Raw genomic sequence first — 13,479 nt, forward strand, 5'->3', positions numbered from 1 at the left:
CAGCAGACGCACAGAGCAGATCAAAGGGAGCTTTTGGTCCAGCAGGCTTTGTGTTGTCCCGTGTTTCCCCCCGAACTGAATGTGACAGCTTGAGCCGGCTATTTCCTCTAGACACCGCAGAGAAGGGTTATTATAGTTAAACTATAACCATAAAAACATATTTTTTGTTACTTGAAATATAGTAAAAGTTAACTAACAACTAAAATATAATATTAATATTAAAAGCAAAACTTCAGGTAGTTGCAAAGGCAACATTTCTCATTTTATTTAATTAACTTGATGTGCTAAAATAACTAAAACTGAAATAAAAATTAATAAAAAAAAATGTTTTAAATGACAAAAACAACAAAATTACTAAAATCTGAAATGGAAAACGGAAAATAAAAAAGAAAAGTATCTCAATGATTCTAAAATAACACTGCTGCAGAGGCAGCATAACATCTCCTTTGCTGTAGAAAATCTGACATATTATGAAAGACTACAGGCAGCATTATTGTATTTTATAGTATTGTTCATTTTTCCTAGGCTGCAGATAAGAGATCTGTGAGTTCTGGAAATGAGGGCAGCTGTCGTAATCACTGCAGGTGTTTCTCGGGTACATCTGGAGATCAGGATGCCTGACTCACATCACTGAGGAGGACATATTACAAGGAGAAGGACAGCCAGCAGTTATAGAAGCCAAGAAAAGAAACACATTTACATCTCTCTGTGAAAAACATCTCACTCAGTTTTGTGTTTTTCAAGGCCCTGGATATTGTGTTCACTTGTGTTGCTTTAGTCCTTGAGCTTGACATCAAAAAACTTTTAAATGTCAAGAAACCGACAATGCAAAGTTCTGGGAATGCAGTACAAAGTTTGGACAAAGCAAAGTTCTATACTGCATTTGATGAAGAACTTTTCCGCCACTGAAAAAGTAAAGTATCTTCTATAGCAATCCTGTGTCTACTACTGCACTCCAGACATATACTGTCATGTTGGCATTGCCATGATCTACAATGCCAGCCATGTCACGGTTTCATGTCATTTATGAGACAGCTTTCCCTGGCCATAGGATATAGTAAAGTGTTTATATACCATCATAAGCACACTTAAGGATTTTTCACATATTTTATGAATACTTCACATTTATGGATTATAGCATGCAGACTTATTCAACATACTTTTTGCATGATATATAGTAGATAGTTAAACATTAAGATGTGAGGTAACTAAAACGTATCGACTATTTTGAGTCCTGTGATATGCCTTCTAAACATCTTAAGAAATACAGTACTGTTATACTGTATGTATGTATGTATGTATATATATATATATATATATATATATATATATATATATATATATATATATATTATAGATGGTGAAAAGAGTTATGCTGCTTAATATTTTTGAGGAAACCATTATTGTTTTTGTTTTTTCGGGATTGATTAACTGAATGTTCAAAAGAACAGAAGAACAGAATTTATTTAAAATAGAAATCATTCATGCTGAATAAAAGTATGAATTTCTTCTTTTTTTTTAAATCTGTTACACTTTATTTTACAGTACGTGTACTTACAGTGTACTTACAGTGTAGTTACCCAAGAAAGTACTGGTAATGTAAGGTAACTATGGGTTAAGTTTAGGTTTAGGGGTAGGTTCGGTGTTAGTACCTAGTTATTACCCAGTTAGTGTCATTACTACAATAAGTACATAGTATGTTCATGTAAAACAGAACTGTAAATTACCAAAAAATCTTATTGACCCTAAACTTTGGAACAGTAATGTCAACACAGAAAAGGAAACTGCACCTGTCATTTGATGTCATTGGATCTGCACAGTTTTAAGCATTAAGCATACTCATTAATCTGATGTATGCAAATGTGATCCCAGATCACAAAGCTGTCTGGTTATTTGAAAGAGATATTCTTCATATAGGCTAGACATTGCAGGCCATGCAAAACTTAAGATAAATCTGTTACTCACAAAGGTAAAGAACAAATATAATCATGAGTATTCATGAGAACATTCAATCAGAACTCATTCAGGGCCACCGTTCCACCGTTTTTTAAAATGTATTTATTTATTTTTCTCATTACACTTCTAATTTGTCACAGTGGCCGGGACGGATTCTTCTCTGGGATGAAAAAGCCTCTGTATGAGTGGGGACAGGTGGAATTCATTTGTGCAGGAGGAGCTCAAGGACAAAGGTGAGTGTGTGTTTTCTACCTTCTGTACAAGCTGAATTCACCACTGTTGATGCTGCTGGCTTTAAATAAAAGGATTCATGGGGGGAACACAAAAGAAAGACAAAAAGGAGGGATGAGAAGCAATACAAAACACCAATGGGTGATTGTAACTTCAGGCTCAGACAAGGACAGCTAGAAAAAAAAAGAAAAATATTTTCCTCTGACAATTCTTAAAGCAGGCCACCAACAAAATATGAAATATCCCTAACCTTTGAGTTTTGCTTATGTAAAACTTTACACTGAATGATTCAAATAAGACATCAAGTGACTTTCTTTCTAATCATGAGTGATTAATTACAGTGTTTAAATCATGGCTCGCAAGTAAAGATGAAGAGTGTTGAACGCCCACTTTTAGACAGGAAAGGTGGAGTTACGAGAGGAACGATGAAGGCTAGAGACACTGATGGAGCCCTTCTCTCTCCTTGTCTTCTGACTTTTCTCTCTCCATCCTTCCACTCAATTTCTCATCCTTTGCCTCAACTCAGCTCAATCTCATTTATCTCATTTCCTGTTTGTCTTACAATGCAAATGAATGCGGACCCGGTTACTGCGCTCTCTCCCAATCATTCTGCCTCACAGGAGGAGACGCTGGCAGAAATTGAAATCTTGCTCAAACATTTGTCTTCCACCCGCCAGAACGCCTGAATGGGTGTCAGATAGGATTTCTGATTCTTGAGGACTCAATTGTGGAGGCATTAAGATTAATTCCTCCTAAATCGTAAATGGATTAGATTAAGATTTACATTATCCTTGACTGGTATGTGTTTTTCAAATATCTGGTTTCAATTAACCAAATGTCTTCTTAATCTAATCAGTGTTGTCAAAGAGAATCCTATCAAATACAATACTGCTTCTGCAATAAGGAGGAAAAACAGCATTTGGAAAAGTGAACAGAATAATTTCTCATTACCTCAAATGTATTTATTTATTTAAAGCTGAATAATGTAGAAACAAAGTTATTTTCGCAAAAAAAGACACCTTCAGAAATGACCGGCTGACTGTACGTTATCCCTTGATGATGCATATGTAATACTTCATTGTGTCCAAGTTCCACATACTACATGTAAAATATACACTGTTAAAAAAATCTGTAGAAATTACAGTATTATTGGCAGCTACTTGCCAGTAACTTACTGTAGATTTAAATTGATGTTATTTACTGGCAACAGTTTGTTCAAAGTTAAATGAACATTAAACATTAACAAGTCTTTATCTTTACAGAATAAAACTAAAATAACAGCCTCATGCAAAGCATTCTGGGAACCAAAATCTGAAGGAAAAAAACAGAAAAAGGTTGATGAAGATTTCTGGTTCCCAGAATGCTTTGCATTAGGTTGTTATTTTATAGTTTTATTCTGTAAAGACAAAGACTTGTTAATGTTTAATGTTCATTTAACTTTGAGCAAACTCTTGCCAGTAAATAACATCGATTTAAATCTACAGTAAGTTACTGGCAAACAGCTGCAAAACTACAGCAAATTTTTTACAGTGTAGTGTTGTTTCTATATTTTATTATCTGAATTCATATGATCAGCTCAGTCTGAGCCAATTGTATCATGAAGCAAACAGCTCATGAAACTGCGTTGGCCGTATTTAGGAAGCCCTTAAGTGCTGTGGGAAATTAAATAATCCAGTGACTCCACTTGAGTTTGCTGTAAAGTGAGAGTGCTTTTTTTTCAATATGCCAGCTGCAAGGCTATTGATATCTCAAAAAGTTCCCTCCAAACGTGAGTCGGGGGTGGGGACATGCCTTTAAATGTTTAAAGCATGTTAAATAGGCATCACATTAATTATGTACCAGCACTCCTGACAGGGGATTTAAAGGGCAGAGGCACAAAAGTGTGAAATATTCAGGAGTGTAAGATTTTGTGCAGCTATTATCTCAGTAAGATGTCTTCATAGAACAGCACTAACTAATGGTCAGACATGACAGAACAGAGATAGCTTGCTATGATCCTTTGCTCATGAACCAGTATGTTCATCTGACCCTCCCAAATGTAAATGTCTGTAACATGTTAAAACAGCCTTGTGTTAATAAAATTATATAGGTTTTGACATTCTAAAAATAAGTAGTGCATTTTACGTGCATTGACATTTATATCACAATGTTGTGTTACAGCACAGCAGTTTATAATATTTTACCTATTTTCATGCTGTTTTTAATTTATTATAGACGTGTGTGCTGTTAATGTGGGTGTATTCCCTTCCTCTCTGTGTCTGCAGTACGAGTCCATGGGGAGAATCAGGAATTAGACTTATTTTCTGCCTGGCATCATGGGAGTACAACCGTCCATCAAAACCACATATTCTCCACGCTATTTTCTATCCAATTCATCTCCAGTGTCTCTCAGCGGTGCTGCGGACCCTCTGTCCCTCATTGCAATGCATTTCTCCCTCTCTCTGGCTTGGTGTGTCTTTCTATGTTGGAGACCAATGAGATTTGCGGTGGTGTAGGGTGGTGGCAGTGCTCACACTGAGGGATGAGGAAGCAATACGAACATGCTCTGGTTCAACAGGCTCAAATCCATCTATCCAATGTCATCATGTTAATCTAAATGCTCTCTGGGAATTCTAGCTCCATGTGGAAAGATATGTAACCCAAATCAGCTGAGATAATGACATTGTTATATAATGTGATGGCAACAACTGTAGCTTTAAAAAACTATAACTGTGTTTAATAGTTCATGGACTCGTTGAAGTGTAAATCAATTGCTGTTAGCCTTTGTGTGTGTTTTTGTGTTTTCATGGTTATTAGGAGATGTAAGCATTCAGTAGACAGGAGTTCAGCATAGTATATGAGTCTCAGGTGTGATACGGAGAGATGTAAGACAGTAGCAGTGAGTTTAATGCGTGCCATACAGCTGCAGTGTTTATGGGCCAACAGATGGTGAAAGGGGACAGATTATCCTTGCTAGGCCATATTTAGGAGGCCTTTTTCTGTAATGGAAAAGGCTGGATATGTATATAAAAATTCACATTCAATGGGCCACTGCCACAAATGGAACACATAACAGATAAGCCTGCATTTGATATATGGGTGAATCTCACAGAAAAAAAAAAAGGAAAAAAAAAGCCTGTGCTCACCTGTTGTCTAATTTGTTTCCCCCTATTTATACCTCAGTGTTTTGCATTCATTCACTATCGTTGTTCTTGTCTCACTGTGTTGTTTTCTCATCCAGAGTTTATATTCTTTGTCTCTTTGTGCTTCGATTCATTCCAAGTTGGATTCCCTTTCATTCAATGATGGATTATACTGATTGGACTGTCTGACTGAAGTTCATCGTCTACTTCCAGTCAACCTCATCATCTGTTATTTGGATTGTTCTTCATCCTCCAGGCCTGTTGTGAATTGTTTCTCTGTGGACTAAATATACGTATACATTTTCCTCTGCATTTGGGTTCTGCCTGTTTACGGGTGTGACAGATTCTTTGGTGAATAGAAAGTTCAAAAAGAACCTTTGAACTCCTGTTCCTTATCCATCACTTCTCCCCTTTCACTCCTTCACCATGATTCTTTCACACCATCCTTTATTTCAGGGTCACAGTAATAATCTCCACCAGTACTTACAGGCTGGCTCAGCTCTCCACATGTCTTTGGCAACCGCCAAAGTGACGCAAACTTTCGTTCACCTTTCCAAGCCAAGGTGAACTCTGTTTCTGGCTCTAAGGACCAATCCGAAGCAGAGGGTGTCAATGTGTGAGCTGATGTCATAAAGTTATTGACAACAGGGATGAATGAGTTCTGTTGACTCCCCACTGGCTTTCAGCATCCTTGTGTTCTGTTGGCCTGGAGCCCAGTCATGTCCTCAGCCTCTCCCAGCTGGGTGCCCTGTGCGGCGGGCACAGGATGGGAGACACAAGGCCACAGGTGCTCCAGGCTTCATCAATGCCATTCCAGTGGGCCTTCCGAATATAGTGCAGAGTGTTCATGCCTGCACACACACATATACACTCCCCTGTGGTGTAGCCTTATTCAGAATGTGCTCAGCTGTTTGCGTAGTTCACGTGACTAGCTTGTGTGGTTCTGTGCATATCCAACACAATCTCACAGCAATTCGTAACTAATGGAGGCTGAATTAATTTGTAGAATCTCATCCGATCTTATTATGCCCCATTGGTGGTTAAGTTTAGGGGAGTACCTTTACGCTTACTTTTTTCTAAAAATCAAATATTTTCATATCATGCATTGTACGAATTCATATGAAATTGCCACCTTGTAATATAGTTACGTTTTCCTTTTAGATTGGGTTGGTATATCATACAGTTTCGATTTCAACTTGAGCCTCTCTAATGCGATTTGTTAAATCGGATCAGTGGTCATTGTTTAGGACTCAGGAATAAGATTGTCCAGACGCTGTAGTGTGATCCTGCATGTTTGTTTTCTCAGGGTCTGTCTGCTTAAACAGCCTTTTAATCCTAAACCTCTCAATCCTTCAAGGTTCACGTTTTTCCTCATCTCTCTAACCTGCTGACAGGACGTATATGGATGTTCGCTTGTTCGATGCTAAATGCCTGTGAGCATGACCATCTATATTCTGTAGAGAGCTGTGTTGAGAGTCGTAACATCTCTCAGTTCTGTTATTATCATTCCCGGGTAATTACAGAGACTTGTGCTTGCTGATTGCTTCTGTCAAGCAGTTAATCTGAAAATGAGGAGGTAATGAGTGTCTGGGCTAATATGCGGCATATCTCTATCTGTCTGTCCAGAGGGGGACACAGAAAAAAATAGACAAATTATAGTTTGGGTACAGATAGCAGAAAACATTAAAGGATAGAGGAATGAGAAGACTTATTAATACAGGAAATAATTCTCGAACACTCCCTGCATCATGGGTCATCATTGGTTGGTCGAATATATAGCTTTGCCCCAATCTCAACTTGGTTGAGCCATTGCTGTGTCAGGCTGGTCAAGACTTTAACAAACTATTGTGGATTAAAACTTGAAAATCCTTTTAGTTGGTGTAAACTTATTTCTCAGCTCTCTGAGAGATTGGCATGGTAATAGATTTGGCAATGTTAATGTATTTGGTCTTGGCGGAATAGATCTGCTACGCTGCTGCTGCTGCAGAGCAAGTACAGAGACTTACTACAGCCAATACACTAACAGACATGCTGCTGTGAGCGTGTAGAAGCGTGTAGCGTGTAGTGCATGCTGCTGCTGCACATAACATGCATGACATAACCCCTGTAGCAGATATATACAGGTGGAGCTGGGGAAGGTGGAGGGTTTCTGAAAGCGCGAATGCAAATGCCAAGTATCTGAATGTTGAGCACCAAGCTCATTGGCTGCTGATGCCACAGCGACCAATCAGCTGTGCAATTTAACAATGTGATCTCTAAAAATTTAAATTAAGGACCTATCAGCCTGTGCCATCTAGAATTTCATGACAGAACTTTGCATGTAGTCAGGTTGATTAAGACAAGTTCAGTTTTTCTTTTAAACTATTACATACAAAGCACATTTTTAGGTACCCTACAAACTATTTTGTTTTACAGTGTATTAAGACAAAAACAGGGCTGATAAGTGACCGCCATTACAGTAGGGTGTTGTGTGTGGTTACCAAGGCGTTGCTAGGTAGTTCTGGGTGGTTGATACCATAGGTTGTCACTTTTGACAAATGTGCCACATACACCCCAAGTCTCTCTGATATACTGTGGTTCCTCAGGTCCTTCATTCAAAGTAAAGTTGCGGTCACATTAGGTTCATTGTCCATTGTCAATAGTGTTGCGATGAATGAAGCACAACTCATTTTCAAGCCAAACAGTGTTCCATTGGTCAACATGGAGAGTGTGCGTGACCAACTTGAACCCGTTGCAAAATCTGCACTAATGCTCTAATACTTGTATAAAAAGATTATGACTTTACTCTCCAGATGTGCTGCAGTGCTGCCAGTTGAACCAGTACCAACATGATGAGTAATATCTGAGTCATTCTATATGATTATATGAAACTTCAAGAAACCTTTTTTTGTCTGCTGTGGCTTAGCACCAATACAAGTCTATTACACTTCCTGAAGAAAGCACCACCCTATTTTTGTTTTCCTAATCTTGTAAATGAGTTTAGGGATCAAGCACATTTCCATTTGTGTGTACTCTGTTTAGTCAACAGCTTTTGCGCACTTTGCTACAAGCGTTTTTGCACCAGGATCATGTTTTGGATTTATGAAATCTTCCTTTTTAAATCACTAATTTCATTCTAATCCCTAATAGGGGATTACAAGGGCCTTTTCCTCAAAAAAAAAAAAAAAAAAAAAAATGGTTCTATAACATTGCAGTGACCAAATAGAATATACAGTATATGAAGAGACAATTCAGTAAACAAAAATTTGAGGTTCTGTTATGGGATGTAAAAGATGTGGAGGGCTGTCTTTGATGTCAGAATATAAGTGGCGCTCACATGTGTCACCATGGAGACGAGTCTCTGAGGAGGTGACTGTGTCCCTCTCCTCTCACACTCACTATCTCTGTTCTCGTAATGCCTAGTGACAATCACCTTCTGACACACACACAAACACACATACATGCACATACTGTTCATACCAATATACAGTATATCGTATATTATTTGATTTGCAAAGCATTTTTATTATAGAGAATATTAGATCGGATAAATATTTCTGGTGCAAGATGGCTCCCTGATCATTTCATTTTTAACTAAATTTTATGAATTCTTTGACATCTGCAATACTGGCATCATTAAATACCAGCCAAAACAACTTTCTTTTGCCTCATTCTGCAAAAAATCCCTCCGGCAGAGCTCGCTTTAAGCCATAGGCAGAACGCCAGCGCAGAATTGCTGCATTTCTCCAGCTCAGCATTTCATAACTATTTATTTGTCTTTGAACAGCACTGCATTTTTAAGTCTTCATTTTCCATCACCTCATTCTAGGTTTGAGGGGGTGGGAGCCACATCCACTATGAAATCTTATTGTATTGATTGGTATAAATATGAAGATGGGGTTTTAATGAAAATGTGTGCGTGTGTGTGCATGTATGTGTGTGTATCAGAGAGAGAAAGAGAGAGAGGCAGAAGAGTATTTATAGGGCTTTTGGTTCCTCTCGGTCTGATGTTTGTGTTGATGGATTGGGTGTTTTTTGGTCAGGTAGGCATTTGGGCCGCTCTCAGCAGGATCCCAATGAGTGCTGCATTGCAGTGAAAAGCAAAGAGCAGACATTAGGACTCAGTGTTTGTGTGTGTGAGAGAGAGTGTGTCGTGCTCCCTTGACAATAATACATCTTAATCAGAGCACACAGTTCTGCTCTTTGCCCCTTACCTTCTGGCTGATATACTCCCCGTACCATAGCAGAGTAGGGCACGCATATTTATTTTAATAGTATTTACCATACTTAAACATGCACAGTGAGATACAATTAAAAAACAGAAGACTAATAAACAAAAATAGTGATGATAACAGATTTGAATAATGCTTATTTGCAAACATCCCATATTTTCTCATGATATTTGAAATACTAATACACTAATACCAGGTGTTGCCTGATTCTTAATGTTAATGGGACAGTTCACCCAGAAATGAACATTCTATCATCATTTACACATCCTCTGTCCTTTTGTCCATACAATGAAAGTCAATGGGGACAAATGTAGTTTTGGACCCCACTGACTTCCATTGTACACCCTTGTACCATTTTTTAAGGAATTCATTTATTCAGAAAGGGTGACATTAAAGACTTGCACATTTTTACAAAAGACTTCTATTTGAAATAAATTATTTTCTTTTGAACTTTCTATCAATCAAAGAAACCTCATTATCAAGTATCACAGTTTATATTAACAGAACAACCATTTTCAACATTGCTAATAATAAGAAATTCAGTTTCTTGAGCAGCAAATTAGTGTACGGATCATGTGACACTGAAGACTGGAGTAATGATGCTGAAAATTCAGCTTTGCTGTTACAGGAATAAACTATATTTTAAAATATATTAACATTGAGAACAGTTATTTTAAATAGTATTAATATTCCACAATTTTACTGTTTATTACAGCATTTTCAATCAAATAAATGCAGCCTTTAATGAGCATAAGAGCAAAAATATCTCCTTTTCTGTTCCATATAGATGAAAGAAAATCATACAGGCTTAGAAAGACGGGTGAGGGTGAGTAAATGATGACAGAATTTTCATTTTTGGGTGAATTATCCCTTTAAGCAACAAGTTATATTGAAAACATGTCAACATCAGGAATCTTATCTCTGGTGTCCAGGCAAACAGTGAACAAAACAGGCAAAATAAGAGTCAAATCAAGTGTTTTACATAAAGAAGACTTTATTGTCTTTTACATACATCTCTTAATATAATATTTATAGATTCAATAATACCAGTACGTCAAAAATAATAATTATAATTATTATATATAAAAAACTAAGCCTTAAACTACTCTCTTTACTTTTTAAAAACATAAACGTTTTTATATATTAATATTTGTTCTGTTTTATAATCTGTCAACAAAAATAAAAAAGTCACAGGTTAATGAGCTTATCAAGTAGCTTTTGCTGTTTTTAACACTGACGGTATACAGGATTGATGGTTTGCGATGTGTGTTACGTTCAGTGAGGGAACAAATATAAACTATGAAGTCCTCTCAAATGAAACGCAACAATACAGGGAACGTGTGTGTGTGGTTTGTACTTTCAGCAAGTAGAGGTTCAGTGTGAAATACCTGGTAAGAAGAGAGGCATGATGGTTTATACAGTATAGTCCAGTGGTTTTACCTCTCAGTCATGGCCCAAAAACAGAGAATGTGAGGGCATACCTTGCTTTTTCTACTGAAACCAAGCAATTGTGGGCTCTAAAAGAGCCATAGGGCCTTTTGAATCAACAGATAGACATTGAAAAGAAATCCCATTTTATTGGTGAACAATAAAATGGGTTTGGCAATTGCAAAAAGCATTGAAATGGTCAGGATATGTGTAGCTTAGAAAAGCTTTGTGATTGGGCCGCTTGATTTCGGCAGCAGTGAGGGCAGAAACACCAGACGCGACAGAACTCGACACAATGGAAGCCTAAAGCGTCTGGCTACACAAGTCTCGGGTGCAGCAGCAGCTTTCTATGTGCTTCTTTCACATCACACAACACCGCATCTATACGAAAAGATCAGTAATGGGATACTGAGAGACACGAGGGGCTCCCGCTTTGACTTTTGACTTTAGCGACTATATAGATAGTTATGCATTTAACTACCATACTTTACACATGGCCATAGTCAACATAATAAATAAACGGTCATCACACAGGTCTTATTGAAAGCCAGGCAGTGATCGATATGACTTGATGTCATTATCATTCAAATTTCGGCTAAAACTTGAAATCTGCCAGCCACTGACATTCAGTATTGCTCTTTACCTTAACACATCTTGAGAAATACCCTTGTTCTTAGAGGCATAAGACCAACTTGGTAATAGGTGTTTGCCTGCTTGTGCAAGATTTTGGCACACTGCAAAATGTAATTGTAATCTCTATTTTTATCTGATTGTTTTTTAGTAAAAAATATCTAGACATCCTTAAATGAGCAGAACTGCATAAGACTTGTTTTGAGAGATTATATCTTTAAGTTTTCTCCCCTATAATCTCTTCTATCAGAATCCATTAAAACAAGTTGTACAATATCTGGTGCAATTTAGGCAAATTTTGTGTATAATTATATATACTATTTTGTACTGTTTAATATTTTAATATTTTATGATGTTTAAAGCATATATATAATATTTAGTGAGGTTTGTGCTTAAAATAAATTTCTGAAAGGAGAAAGAAAACCAAAAATTTACAACAACAAAAAAATAGGTACAGTATATTCTCTGAATCCCATCTAAATATCTAATGCCGTTTTGTTTAAAGGATGTTTAGATTCTTTACTGGAAAACAATACAAAATAATGAATTTTCTTCTTTTTTTTTTTGCAGTGAAGATTGATTGTGTGTTTTGTGATGACTGTAAACAATTTGTGTCATAGTGTCTCAGTCCCATTTCAATTTTTTTTTCACCTGCTTTCGTTCAAAGGAGGTAGGTCTATTTTGTTGGCAAAAGATAGATGATTAAATCTCCCATTTGAGAAATCCTTTTGGCAATCGTGTTATTTCCAGCTGTTTGTATCCCAAGGAATCCCTCCTCCAGACCTCGGTTGTGCAGGGCTGCAAGTTGTATTGGGAGACCAGCAGGAACCAGCGTGGTGAGGGAGGGGGACGAGAGACACTGGCTGCTCTAAAAAAAGTTATTGTCCTTCAATCACACTTTTTCATCCTCGCCTTCCATTTCTGTCAGTGCAAGTTAAATGAAAGCATCAGGGATCCTTTTTCATGGCCCGGGTCCCAGCGCTGGATCCAGATCCAGTCGAGGTCAGGAGGCATCAAAACTATGGGGTAAAATGAACAGTTGATTAGGATGGAATATGAGTTTGCATATTTATATATAAAATGGCAACATGTAGTGTTTTAGTATGCATTCATGTTTTGTTTTTTTTATGTGTGTGTGTGTGTTTAAACTTTTGTGTGCTCAGCAAAATGAAGAGGGCAAATTATTCTAATGCTTTCCCTCAGGTTGAATTATTCTGCCATAAATCTGCATCATTAAATATTAACTTCTCTGCTAGTTTCTGTTAGATGGAGCATCTGAGAAGGATCAAGGGTCAGTTACCCCACATACCTTGCAGAACACAGCCAGTAAAACTGCCTCATACTAACATAAAACCACACTACTATTCAAAAGACACAAATGCTTTTAATGTTTTTGAAAGAAGTCTCACGTGCTCACTAAGGCTTTGTTTATTTGATCGGAAATACAGTAAAAATAGTAATATTGCGAAATATCATTACAATTTAAAATAACCGTTTTAAAATGTAATTCCTTACATTTTCTTGTGATAGCAAAGCTGAATTTTCAGCATCATTACTCCAGTCTTCACATGATCCTTTAGAAACCATTCTGATATGCTAATTTGGTGGAATATTCCTTATTATCAGTGCTTAGCTGCTGCTTTTGACAAATTTAATTCTTATATAAAAGTATAATTTTGTCAAAAAACTTACTGATCTCAGACTTTTAAACAGTAGTGATACTACACTAACCTAAGTGTAAACACACACACAAACACAAATGTATAACCATGTGAATCTTCAGCATATGTCATGATAATCCTCTTTTGAGCATTAGTAACATGCAAACTGCACAGTACAGATGTGAACCATACCTGTCCCAAAGCCTGACACTTCTGCAGGAGCTGCTGCAACAGCCAGCC

At 37.2% G+C, this 13,479-nt stretch overlaps 1 protein-coding gene across 3 annotated transcripts in view; it reads right to left on the minus strand.

Moving 5' to 3' along the window:
• Positions 1-12,144: 12,144 nt before the first annotated feature.
• Positions 12,145-13,479, minus strand: part of ccdc85a (coiled-coil domain containing 85A) — a 24,203-nt gene continuing 22,868 nt past the window's right edge. For all 3 annotated transcript variants that reach the window (XR_014603544.1, XM_084092985.1, XM_084092986.1), the window contains exons 3-4: positions 13,432-13,479; positions 12,145-12,597 (exon numbers count right to left, since the gene is read on the minus strand). The exon at positions 13,432-13,479 is cut by the window's right edge and continues 10 nt beyond it. Coding sequence is in view for 2 of the 3 variants with exons in the window: in XM_084092985.1 (XP_083949111.1) it covers positions 12,582-12,597; positions 13,432-13,479 (64 nt within the window). In the remaining variant the exon portion in view is untranslated. The remainder of the gene's footprint in view (positions 12,598-13,431) is intronic.

The sequence above is a fragment of the Abramis brama genome (assembly GCF_963993115.1).
Source record: "Abramis brama genome assembly, chromosome: 19".
NCBI lineage: Eukaryota > Metazoa > Chordata > Actinopteri > Cypriniformes > Leuciscidae > Abramis > Abramis brama.